The following is an 18,536-nucleotide window of genomic DNA, read 5'->3' as shown; positions in this document are numbered from 1 at the left end:
AAATATGTGCATAATTTTGCAAAATCCAGACATTAAGAAAAAAACAACTTGATAACTGGACAGGAGTTTTATTGTAGAAACACTGGATCATTAAACTGTATGAAAAACCTATGAAATTTTCTCAGGATGGTGAAGCCACTCGACACAACAGAGAAATAGAAAAATTGAAAGAAGAAATCAATTCTCATGTTATCAAAGTAAAATGGGCTCAGAACAAATTGAAAACCGAAATGGATTCACACAAGGTGGGTGAAATGGTGCTGATAACATTAAATGAAAATATAATCAGAGTAATGTAGTTTTTATACTGTTTATTTTTTATGTACTGTTTCTAAAGTGGTTTTTCTGTTTAATTTGAATACCTGCAGCAAAATTCAGAACAGTGCTCTTAAATACTGATACTGAAATGGAAATGTTGGAAGAATGTGAAGGGAGGATGTATTGTGGGACTCTTAATTTGATCATCAAATTTTAATTTGTTGTTAGGGTTTTTTTGGGGGGTGGTGTTTGAAATAAGTTGTCTTAGTGTTTAAATGATAGAATTAAATCTGCTGTCTGAAAATGTGCATGGCACATAAACGAGATCCTTTTGTTGTGCCCTCAGTGGTGGGTCGAATGGAATTGCCTAAAGTAATGGTTGAACGAAGCAAGGGGAAAAATAGTGTTGGACTTTTTGTTTTGTTAATTCTTTTCAGACTGAAAGGAAAGTTTCATTATGAGAATTGTGCTTCTCAGATGAAGTTAAGTAAACGAGTTTTACTAGTTTAACCCATTCTTTTAATTACTGTTTTTGTAGGAAACCAAAGAACGCCTCAAAGATGCAATGACAAAATTAACTGAAGCAAAAGAAGAAGGAGATCAGATAAGGAAAAACTGTCAGGAAATGATAAAATCCTATCAAGTAGGCACATTTTCTCAAGATGTCAAATTATTTTTTAGTGCCCGAGTCGTCTTTTTCAGTTCTTTCTAGCTTAAGCTGTAGCAGGGAAGAATTATCCTGTGCAAGCTCCAAAGCTGAGATGAATAGTGACTGGTTTCTTTACTGGAAAGTTGTTACATAAAAGGGAAAATGTTTATCTTGACTGGCATGTAGTGTGGGGGTCTTTCTTGGCATGGTCAGGATTATCAGAGATGTGCTTACAGGAAAGACTCAGTGGTGTGAAAAGCTGTCTGTACACTCGTAGAATAGAAAAGGAAGCATAAAACTCTGAAACTCCTCTTATATTTCTTCAATCCCTTTAGGAGTCAGAAGAAATTAAATCAAATGAATTGGATGCAAAATTCCGAATAACTAAAGGAGAACTAGAGAAACAAATTCAGGAGAAGTCTGATCACCTGGAGGTAAATACGTGGTGTGTGGAGTCCACTTTGTGGTTAAGAATTCCATGATATTTTAATTTTGAGAATCTTAAGCTGCTTACAGTTTAGCCAAATTCTTTGGGTTTTGTCTTTTTTTTGTGGTCTAATACTAAATCACAGGTGTCTGCCCTCCAGCATTGCTTTTTGGAGGATGTCTTCAGGTACTTGGATTCACTTTTTTAAAACAAAGTTGGGGAAAAATATGATGTAATGAAGGTAAAATAACTGCTCTTTGATTTATAAACATGAATGTTGCTGTAATTAAAAGCACAAATTCAGATGACAGGCAGGCCTTTCTCTGACCGGTATTTTGCCAAGATACATGGCAAGGAGAGACAAGGACCAGCCTCTGTTCTTGGTAGAGATTTGCTAACCCCAAAGTGAAATTCTCTAGTGATGATGTGTCTGCTCACAGCTCATCTGTGCACACACCATCTTCAGAGCTGACCAAGTGCCAGTTTGCTTAGAGCTTTCCTAGGGCCTGTTGTGCCATAGATTTGTGTACCTAAAAGCAGAATGTGCAGTCTTACTTTTCTTCTCGGTTCTCCTGAGAATAAAGTAGCTTTGAGGTTTTGCTTTCCTTTTTGAAGAAGTAATCCAACCCTTTGGGGTACCTCTTCTGCCTCAAGCCTCTCAGCTGTTGTGGTGGCCTGTAATGGCCTAGATTTTTTTGAGGTGCCACTGTACATTTACTTTTCTCAATGAGGTTTTTACCCTCTGAAAAGGTGCAGCATGCAAAAATAAAAGAACTGGAAGATTTGAAGAGAACATTTAAGGAAAGCATGGATGAGCTTCGAACACTGAGAACAAAGGTAACGTGTGCTGAGTTGGATTGGAGTGGGGCTGGAAGCAGTGTTGGGTTTTTGGAACAAGAATACGTTCCATCTCTTAATTGTACTTTTAGTTCTTCAGGAATAAACAGTGTGATTAGAGATGGGCTGGCATGAGACTAGAAGGGATACCTAATTGTTGACTCTGGATAACGTTTTTTTAGGGAGTATGAGTTGATCCATAACACAACAGTGTTTTGCTTCATGGTGTGCACCTCATTTGGCTGAAAAGTTGAGAAACATTTGAAAGTCGTAATCCTGTAAACACTTCAAATCTTGTAAATTTAGTATAAATAAAATGCTTGTAAGCTTCTCCTACGTGTGAAATGAGTTTTGTGGAGTTCATACATGTGACCTCTGGTAAGGGGTTATGCTATCCATGACCTGTGGACAGTCTGTAGAATAGCATGCCAGTGCCTCTTTCCAGAGCAGTTCAGTAGGACTGGAAAAAGGGAGGAAGACATAGTAAGGAGTTGGCTTGGTAACTGGGGAAACATCGTATCTGTGGATCCTGATCCATTAGGCTGATAAGTTCAGTCTTTGGACAAAACTAATGTCAATCACATTTGCTGAGTTGAATTGTTTTGTTTTGTTTATTTTTCTGGCTCTGTTTGATCTGAAATACTTTGGGATATTGTTCTAAGTTACTTGGAACCACCAAAAAATTAACACATGAGCTTTGTACAACAATCTAGACAGCTGATCAGAATAATTTAACTCTGAAGTTTGTGAGACTAAATAGTTTCTGGTTTTATTTTTTTTTCCATTTAGGTAAAGTGTCTAGAGGATGAGCGCTTAAGAACAGAAGATGAGTTATCCAAGTATAAAGAAATAATAAATAGACAGAAAAGTGAAATTCAGAATTTGCTGGACAGAGTCAAAACTGTAGATCACCTGCAGGATCAACATCAGAGGTACAGCTGTGCACTTTGAGTAATGATTTAAAAGATTATCTGATATGTGGAAGGGTTTGTTTTATTGAAGTTATTGATGCTTTAAATATATTTTAATTTGAAAAATACCTGTCCTAATTTAAATCAATGTTGCTAATACTGAAGATAACCATAGTGGCCACTTACAAAACATAGGGATTGAGACTGATAAATCTAATTCAGCGTCCCTCATTATTAGAGTAAAATGTGCTTGATTTCCAGCCTACTCTGTAGGAAGTTATGTCTTCTTCACTGTGTGCCCAGTGCTTGTTTTATTAAAAGAGAGAGGGGAAGCAACTAAACTGGAAAGATAGACAAATTGTTTTAAAATTGTGATGGATGACTGGAAGTACTTAATGAAGAGAATTTTACTTAATTGACAGATGCTGTATTCAGACAGTATGGGGCACTTGTCTTTCTAATGGACTGGAATTCATTCTGCTGTGTCAGAGTTTGCTCATTTAAGAATGTGAGGGAAATAATCTCAGGGGAGGGTTGAGCTCATGCACGATTCAGGAGTGTCTGAGCATGGTCCTGCATTTGTGTGGTACATATAGGCTGGGATATACAAATGCTGTCCACTCTGCTGGTTCCAGTGGTACTGAATAAATGGAGATAGATAAATGTTAGATAAGCAGAACCACCCACGTGTCTGTCCCTCTCATGCTGTTAAACAGTTCTCATTTATCATTGAAAAGTATTTCAGTAATTATATGCCTTCCTCAGAGTTTAGCAAATCAACCACTTTCCATTTGCTATGTGCTGGTCACCTGTATTGTCATGGTGTCATCAGCCTTTCCAGGGAAATGCAGTGTGCTAGAGACTACTGGAGCCTACACTTGGATCAGTAACAGTTCTTTTTCACTTGGAATCTTGCCAAATGAATTAAAGTGACACTGATCAAAGTGTGAAACTACAAATGTGTTTTTCCAGTTATCTTTTCCTCTCAGTAATTGAGATATGCTTAAATACGTCTCTCATTCCTATTCAACTTGGATATTTTTTTTTTCAGTATCCTTCCCATACAACATTTATTATCCCTAAATCAAATTTCATATTGTCTTTTATTTCAATTTCATGACAAGCATCCTGAAATGTATAAAAGGCTGTATTATAAAGTGAATGTTCAGCTATGCTTGTTTACTAGAGAAACGTGATTTTAGGTTGAGTGCTGGGAAGAACTTCATGGCTGAATTGGATACTGATCACCTCCAGTGTTCCCTGGTCTCCTTCATGGGAAGATTTTTAAGCATAAGCTAGACATCTCTTTTAGAATGGTCTAAACCTTTATTTTTGTCTGGTCCAACCCTGACTGCCAGGCAGAGATTTATCCTGTCATAATGAAACAACATATTTGAAAATGTAAAATACAAGCATAGCCTTCTGGCACGGATTTTTAAATGGGAGCTACAGGTGAGATACTTTGCAGCACAAAGGACTGTGTCTCAGCTCTTCCTGGAGAAACAAATCAATACAGGATTGTTGATTTAAAATTAATTGATCCTCCTTGTAATTACACCATATGTCAGTAAATTAAATCAGATGTGTGCTCTTCCTTTGTGTAATATTAATTTTACTTGTAAATTTGAATATACACACTCCCTGTGGGGGAGTTGAGGTTTTTTTCTGCTGAAGTTTGAAAGTAAAGTTTTAGAAAAGGTGTAGAAAATCCTGTGATTGAAAAATTAATGAAGTAATATCGCAAGAGCAAATGAGAGGGGTGTTTCTATTCTGTAACATTTTTAAAAGCTATTTAATTTTGGAATTAATTTCAAACACTTTCTCTAGAATGTTGATGCTAACTGAAGATGCAGCATTTTTCACTCAGATGGGTTGGATGTGATAGATGAAAGGTATCCTAATGGGAGTCTTCCAGTAGAAACAAAAACTTATTTTGTAGAGGGGAGAGACTTGTTTTTTGGGGAAGGGATAGTGGAGTAAGACAGGCCCTGTGATTCAGAGCTGCACACTGCTTGGATAAGGATGTTTCAGGAATCACCATGCTGCTGTCCTAGAGACACGCCAAACTGTAGTATTTCCCTGTCTCTTAAAGATAGGACCTCTTACAGATTGGCCACCTTTATCAGGTTTGCAAACCTTCCTCTTACCTACCAGGTCTGGTTTTGAGGGTTTTGTTTGTACCCTGATCTGAAGGTCATGGAGAGATGGCCTTCCTTGAGGAGCTGATGCCTGCATGTCCTTCTGTGGGATGCAGAAATGTGTCACTTCAGCACTGCAGCATGTCGTGAAATTAAGCAAAAACTCCCTTGACATTTAAAATGATCCAGTGACTAATGGATGCTCCAGGGTCATTAATTGTTCCCCTGCCTTATGTGGGCTTGACCTGAATGCCTTGATTTCAATAAAACTTGATGTCTTTGAGCTCAGGTTATCCCTAACAAGATACAATTTTTTTGACAGAGATGAACAAGAAATCAATGCTTTAAAGGAAGAAATAGATGGTTCCAATTCTCTGATTGCTGATCTTCAGAAGGACATTGAAGGTAGTCGGAAAAGAGAATCTGAGCTATTGATATTCACTGAAAAATTAACCAGTAAGAATGCACAGCTTCAGTCTGAAAACAATTCCTTACAGAGCCAGTTGGATAAGCTTTCTTACAGTGAAAGAGAGCTGCAGAATCAGCTGGAGTGTGTTCAACAGACTAAAGATGATCTGGTGAGTACAGTGGGCAGCTTGTTTTCACTCTAATGAGATGTCTGATGCAGATAAAGATGTGGCACATGAATACCAACTCGTGTCTTCACTTACCTGACTGCAATTTCTCCTTGAGTTTGCCATTAGTAGCAGTGGGATATGAACACCTCATGTTTCCAAGGGAAAGAAATCCTGAGGCACACTGTACTGGAATGAGGAATTGTCATTGTGTTGCTCTGTCTTTGGGAGCAGAGAGTTGTTTGTGCAACTGTCATTGAAACAGACAAAAAGTTCTGATTTGCCTGTGAAATTTATTACTGTCAGCTGTTCCTCAGCTCCTGTTTGTACTATGAGATAATTGTAATTTTTAATAAACTCAGTGTGTCATGGAAGGTCATGTGACTTTGTACTGTATTGTATAGATGTTTTGGAAATAGTTGAGGAATCTTGCTATTCACATGAAGTGCTAGTGTTCAGCCTAAATAATAAAAGTAAAGTGTGAATGGATTCCCAGGTGAAAAGTGCAGGTAAGGGTGTTAAGCATGCACTATGGTTAGGCTAGAATTTTTTTGTGTATGACTGAAAACAAAATCACAATTTCAGGCCATCAAGTTACAGAAGGAGGAGGATCAGCGGAAGTCGGAGGTTGAGACCCTGCAGGCTCAGCTGGCCTCAGAGCAGGAAGAGCTGTCGGCACTGAAGACTCGCGTGGATGAACTGAAGGATGATCTGGCTACCCAGAAGCGCAAGCACGCAGCCAACCTGAAAGACCTCACAAAACAACTTCAGCTAGGTGGAGATTATTTTCACTTTTGAGTCAGCCCCATCTGGAATCCCTTCAGGGTCTGGTAGAGACTCAGGTCCTGTCTGTTGTGTGCTCATTGCTTGAGTGTCACCCTTCAAGCTCTCCCTGTCCCTGAAGACAATGAGAGTGAGCAAGTTAGACCTTGTGGAAACTGCAGTTACAGGCCTTTGTGTTAATTTTTAGTCCAAATTTTCAGTCCAATGACTTTTGAAGTGGGCTTACACATAAAATGAAGTACTTATTTCAAAAGAGCTTCATCTTTGTTATATGATGTATCTGAGTACTGAAATGTCACTGTAGGTATTTGTAGGAGTATGTTCAGAAGTTGCCAGAAGTTTCCTAGTTGCTGACTGTATCAGGAATTGCTGGTGACAGTTATTTTTTTAGTACATTAAACAGAACACTTCAGTTTTTAAAGCTGGATATGGCGAGACTGATGACTAATTTTGTCTACAAATAGAAGTCATTAAATACGCAACAATGCATCTGCTCTGAATGCAAATAGATTTGAAGATAATCAAATGTGTTCAAAGTGTGTTTGAAAGAAGAGATCCTATTGGCACTGTGCAAGACAAGTTCCCTGTCCCTTTTTGTGCACATAAGAACAGCTGTGTGCTTTCCTTGTTGATCCCTACTGAGTGAGTGGTGCTTCTGGCCCAAGTACTACACTCTGCTGGTTGTAGTGATACAGTTATGAGATGCTGGAACAGAGTTGCCATTCAGTAGTAATTTGCATGGTAGACCTAATCAAAAGTAAAATCGAATTGAAGTCTTACTGTTACCAGTTAATCCTATATATGACATTACCCCCTTCAACTGCAACTGCTGCAGTGTGTAGGGATCGTGGTGGATGTTACATGCAGGTGCTTTGTGGCTGGGGCCAGAGAGAGATGGGGTTTGGGTTTTACTTTTAGTTGCTCCCATTGTCTTTCAGCTGCCAAGCCACGTTAAATTAGTACAGGTCAGAGATGATTAGAGGCTCTGTATGTTGGTGACACTGTAATTTTTAGTTCTTACTCTGCTGTTGGTAACCATTGTTTTGTTAACACTTTTAGCACGGAGGAAATTGGATCAGATGGAAAATGGTAATTATGACAAAGAAGTCAGCAGCATGGGGAGCCGTTCCAGTTCATCAGGTAATGGAGCACATAGCAGGGCTGCCAAACAGCCCTTCAGTCCTAACAAGGTTGCCATAGTGTGCTTGCTCTTTATGTGGTTTGTGCATATGCAGTATGTGGGCAGCCTCCCATTAAAACTGACAAAATAGCCTCTAAGCACCAAAATGCACTTGGCTGACTGCAGTTGTAGGTGCTTATTATGAGATTAAAGTGTAATGTTTATGATCTTTATATATTTTGGCTCTTTTTAAATACCTGCCTTTTTTATTTTGTTGCTTTTATGTTTGGAGGAAGCTGAAGAGGACTCCAGTTTATAGAGGACCTTTTTACATGCCACCATAGGCAAAATAAAAATGAGCAGTGGCTTCCCACATTGTTTAATTACCCTATTGGCAGTTGCAACTGTGTAAATGAGAAATCAATTAGCATCATTAGAGACATCAGTGGGTTTATGTAATATTCATTACCTTCTATCCAGTTAGAACTAAAGGACTGATCTTTAGCACTGAAAACAGCATGTTTCCTTCCTTGATCTTTAAGTTGGGTTAGTTCTGTCCAGATGTCCTGTAATCTCAGTGTGAGAGAGACAAAGAAAGAACAGAAGAAAGTAAAGAAAATACTGCAAGCTCTAAGTGATCAGTGCTGCAGAGTGTTTATATGTAGAGCTTTTGTGAGTCTGTACAGTTTTGATACTATTGTAATTTTAGTTTACTCCAAAACACACATTTAAAATCAGCTCAGTCTTGTGCAGAGTAAATTAATATGAAAGTGTTTTAGTGGGAATTAGCATTCCTGAAGGGAGCAGACTTACACCAAAGGCAGAGCACCCACGGGAGGGGACTGCACTGCTGTCCCAGTGTCTCATTTCAACACTCTAAGGGTCCTTTAGAGAAAACTCCACTAACATAAAGGGAAACTGGCATCCTGAGGAAAGTATCCTAAGCTCCTGACAGGTAATTGGTGCATGCACTGCTCTGCTGGGGGCACTTTACCTGGTGTAAAAGCCAGAGGAGTTTTTACAAATGCTGATGTGTTGGCAGGGTCCCTTAATGCGCGCAGCAGCAACGAGGATCGGTCCCCTGAGAACACTGGCTCTGCAGTGGCTGTGGACAGCTTCCCAGAGGTGGACAAGGCTGTCTTGGTTGAAAGAATACTAAGGCTGCAGAAGGCACATGCTCGAAAAAATGAGAAGATGGAGTTTATGGAGGATCACATTAAACAGCTGGTGGAGGAAATCAGGAAAAAGACAAAGTATGTTCTGTGTGGTGTTCATGCAGGTTTTCAGTGTTGAGCTGATATACTAGGCAAGCATTCTGGACTTTATGTAAGAAAAGTAATTGTCTAAATGAAAATGTTTAAAACAGTAAAAATATTGCAGTGACAGTAGATTCAAAAGTAGAATTAGTTTTGGGGGTTTTTTTTCCTTATCTTTTTCCAGCAGTTATAGTAATTGCCAAGTTTTTGGCAGTTATTACTATTACTGAATTTTTTCAGGAGGAATTAACTGGCACAAGTGGGTTTTGGTAGCAAAATGGTCAGCAGGCAGCTGATGTGAGGTGGACTGCTGCCACTGGCTAACAGAAGAGTCCATTCTCCTCATGTGCTTAGAAGGGTGCTGATTGTGTTTGTTTTGGAAGGAGAATTTGCATCATTCCAGATGGTATTCTGGTATGCGTATCAAACAAACAATGCATCTGAGCCAAAAGTGGTCAGTAGTTAATGTGTGAGACAAGATTCCACTTAAATAAAAATCTCATCTTACAGGATAATGTCTGGAAGTCCAGTTAGGAGGGGAAGAAATGCTGGCATATACCTGCTTCTGAAAGGTGCAGTTGCCTGTTAGGAATAGCCTTTGCTTAGTGAGTCCAGACATTTATACCTAGCTGGTCCCATTTCACAGAACATGATCACAACTTGGGAAGACTCTTGAGAAGAGACTTTGTAATCTTTGTCTCATGTGTAGAAAGCTTAAGATTCTGTGTCTGGAATCTTTCACCAAAGAGAAGTAGAGACTTTTTTAAAGTACTTTTTTTATCCCAGTAGCTTTTCAGAATACTTCTAAATAAGTAGACCTTGAACATTGTAGTGTCTTGGCTTATCAGGATCTCCTATATCACTATTGGTATCCCAGGTTTTCCTCTGACTTCGAAATTGCAGGAGTACTTTTTACTGCTTTTTTGGTAATACAGTACTGCTTGAAAATAAAATTATTTATGTCAGGAATCTGAAGTTACTTCAGTGTCTGACTCTTCTCTGCCTTGTAATGCTGTGATGTTGTTTTTTTTTATTTTTTTATCCTCCAGAATTATTCAGAGTTATATTTTGCGGGAAGAAGCTGGAACACTGTCATCAGAGGCCTCTGACTTCAACAAAGTACACTTGAGTAGGCGTGGTGGGATTATGGCATCTCTGTATACATCTCACCCTGCAGACAGTGGGCTCACATTGGAACTCTCCTTAGAGATAAACAGGAAGCTTCAGGCTGTGTTAGAAGATACATTACTGAAGAATATTACATTGAAAGTGAGTAGCTGTGCCAGTTCTTCCATACATTCTTGTGGTTCTCAGATACTCCCTTCACTGCATGCTGCTAAAAAAAGGCTTTTCAGAAGTCAACTCACTGTGATTTGGTGCCACTGATAGCATTGGGGTTAACCAGGGAGTTATGTGACATGATCCCTGCTGTACCTCCAGCTCAGGACCCTCAGAGCATGCTGCACTAATAGGCTGCTGCGTGAAATAAGTTCTGGAGTGCCTGTGCCTTCAGCAGGGCAGGGTCTCTTCAGTCTCTCCCCTGGGCATGTGGATGCAGGAGTGTGGGTTCTGCCTGCCTGGCCCTCTTGAGCTCCTGGGGCAGCACATCTGCTCCCAGGGAGAGGTGGCAGCCTGGAGAATGGTGTGTGGGCTGCCAGCTGAGCTGCAGTGTTGTGCACAAGTTGGAGAACTCTTCCTCTAATTATCATTCCCCTTGAATGCTGTACTTTCTAGACATCCTGTAGAATACTGGTAACTGCAAAAAAAGACTTGCCCAGAGCTTTGAGTCTTACTGAAATGAGCTTGGTTTTTTCCAGCTCTGTCTAATTATTTGCATTTGTTCTGGATACTTGAAAGTATCAACCTGCTGACATACACAGTAATTTTGACTTATTAGTGCATTTTGTGCTGATGGACTTATTTTCCATGTATAACTTACCTTATCATTTCCCCCCTCTAAAGGAAAACCTGCAAACTCTAGGAACAGAAATAGAACGGCTTATTAAACACAAGCATGAACTGGAACAGAGAATAAAGCAGACATAACTAAAACTTCTGGGGACTAACCAACGTGAAGATGCAGAAAAGGCAGGTGCTACAGACCACTGTGTTTTACATTCTGCCTGCCAGCACAAGCATCTGGGGTTTTGCAGAAGCAGCCTTTGACCACACAGGCTCACTCGTGTGAGAGATCAACAGGGTTTGGCATCTGTGTGGTTCTGTCTACCCAGTACCAGCCTGAGGCACTGCTGAAATTCACTGCACACTACATTTATCTGGAACTTCTGTTTGAAATGACATACAGATGCTTTGCAGTGCAGACTGTTTGGAGTGAGTTGCCATGAGATTTTAATTTCTGCACTGTGTAATTAATCAGTCACTTAATGATGGAGCTTGAAAAAAAAAATAAAGCCAATTATGTCTTAGTTGCTATTGAACATATCCAGTGTAACTGAGCTTTAAGGGCTTTCAGACATTTATTTCCTTTCTTGCATATTATTTCTGATCTTTGGGTTGATTAAGCATTTTTGACATATGCATGGAATAATGCTTTGTCACAAAATTTTGGGGTTTAAGTGGTGGCCATGATACTGCATATTTTCTGCTTTAGATTAACATTCAGCTGGTCAGTTTCTTTATTCCAGAGGAGTGAAACAACAGTAAAACTAAGGGATTAGAAAGTGTTGATTCAGTTCTTGAGTTCATGTAATTGAAACCAATGTCAGTTCAGCAAATCTTGTAAACCCTTGATCCTTAGACATGTGGATCTAGAGAAGTCTGATACAGATAGTTGGCTAATAAAGTTCTCTGGGCTTCTGCATAACTAACAGCATTTAAGAAGTAGGAGTTTTAGCTGCCCAGTGTTACATACGTACATGTAGACATGGTGATTGCATCTGTTTTCAAAGACAAATGGAAGCTAACTAAATTTTGTCATTATCTGTGGCTAGACCAACTAGTGAAAATAATGGTAAGAAATAAGAAATCTATCTAAATGGGATTTTAATCTTATTGTTGACTGTGAAAGTGGCACAGAAATCTGTGCAACTCCTTGATTTTACTGTTGTGAAGAATTAGTTGGTCAAAATGGCACAAACTAAGAGCTGTTACTTAGTCCTTCAGTGGCTGAGGGGGTGATGGAGGAAGACTATCAAGGTGACCAGATTTGGGTTAGTCACAACATCATGTACACATTTTAATTCCAGGATAAGTAATATACAGGATCTGAAATATCTTTATTCCAGCAGTAAGTGCATAGTTTCTGTATCTGTCATCTTTTGACCAAAATAAATTGATCAGATCACAGCGTAAATACATACTTCAGGTTTTTATTAAGTACTTGAACTTCCTATTGTCAAGAAAAGAGTCAATGTACATTTACAAGAGCAATGCTTTGGCTACTTTAATCAAAAAGGGGGGTGTGGGGGGAGAATCTGTCTAACTGCAGGCACTGCTTGCATCGTACACAAAATGAGGGACCTGATCTGGCAGCACAGAGGGGGATAATTGATCAGACATCTGGGTGACTTAGGGCTGTGAACTCCATTTTCAGATGCCACTGAGTTGCCTGAGCTTTGTAGTAGAACCAGTTGAGCAAAAGAGCCTAATTTGGTTTGAATAGTTAGGTTCAAGACAGTAGAACTTCCTTGTTAGTTTAAAGATGGGCATCTCTGAAAAGTCCTCGTGGGATTAAGACCTGGTTTGTGGTCCAGAGAGCTTCAAGAGTCTGGGATGGCAGGTCCCTTCAGTGTCAAAGGATTGAGTATTCTTTTAGAAAGGGAGAGTGGGAACATATTGTTTAAAACCTGAGCGAGCATTATATAGAAACTGCAAGCCTTTAATCTGGGTGGGGTTTTATACATCTATTTTTCTAATTCCTGAGAGCAATGGTTATCTGAAATGTTAGGAAATTTGGGCCAGTCCAGTCATGGGACTACCTCTGCTTTACTGTTGTTTAAGTGATGTGAAAATACCTGACTCTGCTGAAACAGATTTGTCACAGCTTCCAGGAAGCGAACAGACAGTTGTTCATGACTGAGCTTGGACCTTCTGCTGAGAAAAAGTACTTAAAACAATTTGCATGCTAAAACATAGCTTAGCTCTTGTATGTTTGTGTTTTCAGGATTTAATGTACCGGATCTCTGGATGTTTTCAGGCATTCAGCTGAATGACTCCAGTATTTTAGATACCATGTTAATATTGTAGTCTTTTAATGTATGTTCTCCAGGTGTACAGTGTGAATGAAGGAGGAGTGTGGTGCAGATGGAATCAGTGCAATGGCTTTGTGAAAATTCTTACTTCTTTTTGGCATGGTTGTTTCTCCTTTTAAGTTGAGAAACCTTGTTAGCTGTCCTCCTGCCCTGCTGGAAATGCTGCTTGCTCTTTGTAGCACTAATAACTTCTCAGACTTTTTTTTTTTCCTTGGTTATGGAGACACACAAAGCAGCCAAAATACACATTGTTTATTGTGCATGGTGATTTCATGGACCAAAGCTGTCATTCACAGCTGTTATTTTAACCATATCTGTTAGAGATGGAGAAGTCATTCTGGCTTGCACATTGGCAAGTGACTCTCCAGTCAGCCTAGGGTGTGATGCGTACCTGATGGGATCAACCAGCAACTTGGCATAAAGATGTTCCTCCTTTTTGAGAGGCACTGATGTATCAGCCATAAAATGTTGCTGGCCCTATTTCCATGGGGTAGCTCGTCAGAAGTGTGATGCTCTTGGTGCAGTACCGAGAACACTTTCTGTGGAAAGGTGTTTCTGTGGGGTGGCTCACACAGGTGAGCACCAGCTGGTGCAGGGTGGGTGCAAGGCTTGTGTAGCGATCTCATCCCACTTACCCTTGTTCTGGAAATTGTATTATCAACCTGAAACTGAAAACTGTCCTCAGATAAACTGAATTTTAGAGATAAACTGGTAAATTAATAAACTAATCATGAAGGCAGCCTGGAGCATTTAGCTGTATGCCTGTCACTGAAATTCAGTGTCCATTAGATGTGTAATTGCCACAGGCTGCTTTTGAAAATTCCAAGCTTGTGGCTGGTTGTGTCTTACAAGCTTAAACATCTGTTTCTTAAATACTCAGGGTGCTCTTTGAATTCAAACATCGCACATACAGATGTTGCTAGAGGCCCTACAAGAAAGCTGCCTATCCTTTTCCACCTTCTGTAAAATCCAGCACTGTCATTGTCTGAAGCCAGACTCTCTGACCTGAAGAATACTGTTTTATGCTATAGAAATCACTGGCTTGCTGCCACACAGAGTTGTGCAATATTTTTAGTTATAGTATCCAGAAAACTGGAGATTGAGTTCTTCCTTGAATATTTTCTCATTATCTTCATTTGTTGCTGGCAACACCTGTAGTATCTCTTAAAATGTTTTTCATTGCAATGTTTTGGTTCATAACTGAAAAAAAGAAAAATCTGGAAATGGTATGTCTGGCTTCCAGTGCATCAGGTGTAAAGCTGAGTGTCCACGTGCTGCAAAGACCCGAATCTAGGGAGGGGTTCAGAGGGCAAGGCCCATCCCAAGGGGCCTTCACCCTTCCTGTGCCAGTCCCTGTGACAGCAGTAGGTGGCACAAGGAATCAGGTGTACCCTGTCTCACCTGTCCAGGGACAGGTGCCTGTGTTGCAGAGGGAGCTGGGTGGTATTTAGAGCTTTTCCGAGATGGGTGGGTGTTTCCTTCCCATTTTCATGTTCTAACTGAAACTATGTTGATTCTTCCAATCTATGTGTGTAAAGTCCTATACACAGAATGTCTGTTGATTTGATTTTGTAGATACCTGTTTCTGTATAAAGTTTTCGAAGGTATTGCTATACCTTATGTATATACTGTACTTTGAAATAATAAACATACAAATGTATGAAAGCCTGGCTTGGGTCTGTGATTTGTCCCATTAGTTGCTGCTGCCTTGACTCCAGGTTGTGCTAGCAGCTCTCAGGCTGCTCATCCTTGAGGAGTGGGAGCTCGTGATGCCTGCAAGCAAACAGACGCTCTGGGCTAAAAGCAGCTGGACTGCCCGCAGGCTGTTCCTGCCGGCACGGAGGGCACCGCCAAAACCCCTCGTGTTCCCCTCGAGCGGGTCTGACTGTGCTCGGGGAATCCGAGCAGTGCTGCAGGGTTCTGCCCCTCCCGTGCTCGCTGCCAGCCCCTGCTTTCCTATTGCGCCCGCTAAACAGGAGGTGGCAGTGCTTCTTCTCCGCTACTGCTAGTGGGAGGAACAGCACAGCCGGGGAAAACAGCTCTCCTGCTGTACTCATCCCTTGGGAATTGCGGTGGACAGGTGATGGCTGTGCTGCAGTTCAGGACTGCAGTCCCTCTAAGTGCCCTCGATGCTTTTCCCTTTTTCATAACGTGAATTTGAGAACCCCACAATCCCAGTAGCAAGGACTGGTTCCTTGGTGGCAGGTCCATATTTGCTCCTCTGATTTATTTATTCTCTTGTGGAGATCTAGCATAGTTTGTTTTTTAACCATGACAGTATTTTTTTTTATAAAAATAGTAAGTGATGCTGTCTGGTTTCTGGTGGTGCTTATATTAAAAACCTTGGAATTGGATTGGTAGGGGTTGTCCTGCCCTTGCAGGGAGCCACAAAAAGGGAAAAAAATACTGTGATACTGTGAAGGTGATAATTTATGGAGTTTATTCCAGTATCTCCCAGAGTACCTTAAATGAGAGAAGGGGGCATCCTACTTTTTTGCTGGAATTTAATGAAAAACAACCTCAAGCTTACCAGGATCAGGCCAATGGCTCCCAGTGAATTTTCTGGCTACAGTTACCTTCATGACCCTTTGCTGAAATTGTTTTGCAGCTCACAGTTTTTCTTCCAGCTTTTTCCACTGATAGCAGGTACAGTTGTTGGTGACAGATGTGACCAAAAATCAAGGTTTATTTGTGCTTCCTGAGTACTTAACGCTGCTGCTTGGAAACAACAGCCTGAAGCTAAGCTTCCTCAAATACTAATTTTGACTGTGGTGGTATTTGCAAGCGGCCATTTGGCGAACAACTTCCCACCCCTGTTTTTGGGTCTGTGTCTGAGCCTGACCCAGCCCAGCTCTGCTTGCAGAGGAAGGGTTCTTATGGCACATGTTAAGTGCTCGGTGCTCAAGTAAGCCAGGCTGATACTGCAGCTACTGGGTGATAAAAATCTAACCAAATGCTAGCAGTTCTCTTCTGTGGCTGATTGTGAATGAGGAAATCATCACTGCTATTTTTCTCTCTCTCTCTTTGCTTTATTTTAAGGGGATTTTTAATAGCGAGCTCTGCTGGGGGTTTTGTTGTTGCGGTTGTTTTTAGGCTATTTTGCATCAAACCACGGTGGGTCTGTGCCAGATTTTGTGAGATTTTTGCATGCATAAATGTAACTGTTGCAGTAGCAGAGTGCTGCTGAACAAGTTGTTCTCATCTAACGTGTATAAATATGCTGTTAGATGTGTTTGTTGCTGTTCTGCTCCAGTGGATGCCCTATAGTCAGGAAATCCTCTGGCCCTTGGGTTTCACTGGGCCCTTGACCGTGTGCGGCTGCCCACTGATCTCAGCAGGGCTGCTCAAACACCTCAAGTGAAGCACCTTGCTCACTAACAGGCTGGGTCCTATGAATGTCTAAGAGCTTCTTAAGAAGTTTCTATTTTAAAATAATCCCATGTGTGTGGAATAAGGAAAAGCAGCAGATGAAAGCATGAATTCTGTGAGCTCTGACCAAAGTGCTGGTGTTTGGCACAAGGTGGGCAAGCACAGCCCAGTAGGCACTGCTGCTCCCTCTGGGGTGGCTGGTGTGTCCTTAAACACTGCCCTGGGCCCTCCAACCTCCAGTTCTTTGGGAACTGCTGCTGCCTTTGGAGATGGACTGAAGCAGGGTGCAAATGCAAGGCAAAGTTTTTCAAGCTGTGATCTGCAGCCAGACAGAAGGGTTTCTGAGGCTGTACTGTGAAAGGAAGTGGTTAAAAATACTCCAAAAATGATAGATCTGAAATCATTTTAACTCTGGTCAGTGCCTGGCACAGGGGAGAGGAAGAAGGTGAGAATCACTTATATCAACACTGTGGGTAAAAGCAGCGTATGGCTGAAAAAGCAGACCTTGTGCTGGTCAGCCTAGACCTGTGTTCTGAGCTTGCAAATTCCCTGAAAACTCTCCAAGTCAAAGAGGTTGAAAAAATCAAACTTGGGCTCAGAGCTCTGACCTGTTCATGCTGTAAGTGGCTTGTACTAATCCACTGCCCTGGCTTCACCTTAGTAATTAGATTGTCAGAGCAATATTGATTAAATGGACTCTTGAAAACATTTAAGGGCTTCACCTTTCTGCAGAAGGGATCTTCAGCCATGCGGTAAGATGAGAAATCAGAGCGAGCTGCTGTCAGCTTCTCATGGGCTCAACATCTGGCTGCTGACAACCAAACCTGTGATGCCCTTTCCCTGGTCCCTTCCCCTTGCCATGTGTCTGCTCTGGCCTAGGGCTCACTCAAGCCCGGGGGGGTGGCTGGCACAGGGAACAGGAGGTCTGTCCTGCAGTGAGGTCTTTGCCTGTCCACCCGCTCCCAAAGCTGTCCGAGCAGCTCCGGGTGCACTGCAGGTAACGGCTCAGCCTTTTGAGGCAAACAAGGAGCATTGTTTTCCTTGGCAATTCTGCTCTGTGACCTGCAGATTGTCCAAGGTGGTTGCACAGTTCCCACATCCTCCATGCTGTGCAGCCAGAGCGCCATGAGCAAGGCAGGACAGCTGGCAGTGAAACCCTTCCACAGCTCCAGGTAAAACCTCCCTCAGAATCCACAGCCCCTTGTTTTGCTTGGCTTTAATCAGACATTTCTGGGATCTAGAAAGATCCAGCTAGTGCCAAGCAGGTGTTTTCCATCAGCAAGGATTGGCAGAGGAAAATCTCTGCTTCATAAACCAACCTGATAAAGAGAGCAGCCATCAATCCAGGTAGCTGTGACCTTGGACACTGTGCTTGGGAGCCCTCATGGTCTTTCTTGGGCTGTCCTGCCCCAATACCAAATCAAGAAGGTCTCCTGCCAGCAGGTAATGACTACAATGCAGGCACCTCAAAAGTGTAGGCACACCTCTAAACCAAGACCTGACCAAACACAGGTTGGATCGAGTCACCTTCGCTCCTCAGGCAGGTGAAGCCCTTGGAAAAGAGAGATGGCAGATTTGGCAGTAGGCCTGTAGCACGAGGCTCGCAGATTGCTTTTTTTTGTTTACCTGAATTATGTCAAACTGTTTCCCTCTCAGAATTTCCTTGCAGTCTTCCAAGGCTGCCTGTTGATGCTGAAAGATCAGTCAACTATTTCAAAGTGATTTGACCTTGCTCAGGTTGGTGACAGAGCCCAGACCTTGTGGGTAGTGGTCACCTTGCAATGCCAGAGCCACTGTGGCGTGTCTCTCATTAAAGACAATGTTCAGGCAACTGCAAGCAACACCAGGGCACAGTGGCAGGTGAGCTCCCTCCCATCATACTGAACAGAGCGTGATTTAGCTTCCCTTGGCTTTGGTGGCAGTTAAACAATAGAAATGTCCCCAAAGGCCAGGACTTGCAATCCAAGGGATTCTCTAGAGAGCAATAAATGGAGGCACTTAT

At 41.5% G+C, this 18,536-nt stretch overlaps 1 protein-coding gene across 5 annotated transcripts in view; it reads left to right on the top strand.

Annotated features, from left to right (window-relative positions):
• CCDC186 (coiled-coil domain containing 186) overlaps positions 1-14,830 on the top strand; it is a 35,743-nt gene extending 20,913 nt beyond the window's left edge. For 4 of the 5 annotated variants that reach the window (XM_069020065.1, XM_069020062.1, XM_069020063.1 and 1 more), the window contains 11 exons: positions 126-245; positions 797-901; positions 1,243-1,341; positions 2,085-2,171; positions 2,961-3,103; positions 5,543-5,798; positions 6,381-6,570; positions 7,638-7,718; positions 8,741-8,951; positions 10,004-10,223; positions 10,917-14,830. In XM_069020065.1, the coding sequence (XP_068876166.1) occupies positions 126-245; positions 797-901; positions 1,243-1,341; positions 2,085-2,171; positions 2,961-3,103; positions 5,543-5,798; positions 6,381-6,570; positions 7,638-7,718; positions 8,741-8,951; positions 10,004-10,223; positions 10,917-11,000 (1,596 nt within the window). In that variant the 3' untranslated portion in view covers positions 11,001-14,830. Of the gene's footprint in view, positions 1-125; positions 246-796; positions 902-1,242; positions 1,342-2,084; positions 2,172-2,960; positions 3,104-5,542; positions 5,799-6,380; positions 6,571-7,637; positions 7,719-8,740; positions 8,952-9,194; positions 9,369-10,003; positions 10,224-10,916 lie in introns of those variants that run through there. The other variant, XR_011151799.1, reaches the window with a different exon arrangement.
• Positions 14,831-18,536: the final 3,706 nt, after the last annotated feature.

The sequence above is a fragment of the Aphelocoma coerulescens genome, chromosome 6, assembly GCF_041296385.1.
Source record: "Aphelocoma coerulescens isolate FSJ_1873_10779 chromosome 6, UR_Acoe_1.0, whole genome shotgun sequence".
Classification (NCBI taxonomy): Eukaryota; Metazoa; Chordata; class Aves; order Passeriformes; family Corvidae; genus Aphelocoma; species Aphelocoma coerulescens.
Note: the sequence above shows the minus strand (reverse complement) of the source record. Positions and strands in the feature narration are given on the sequence as shown.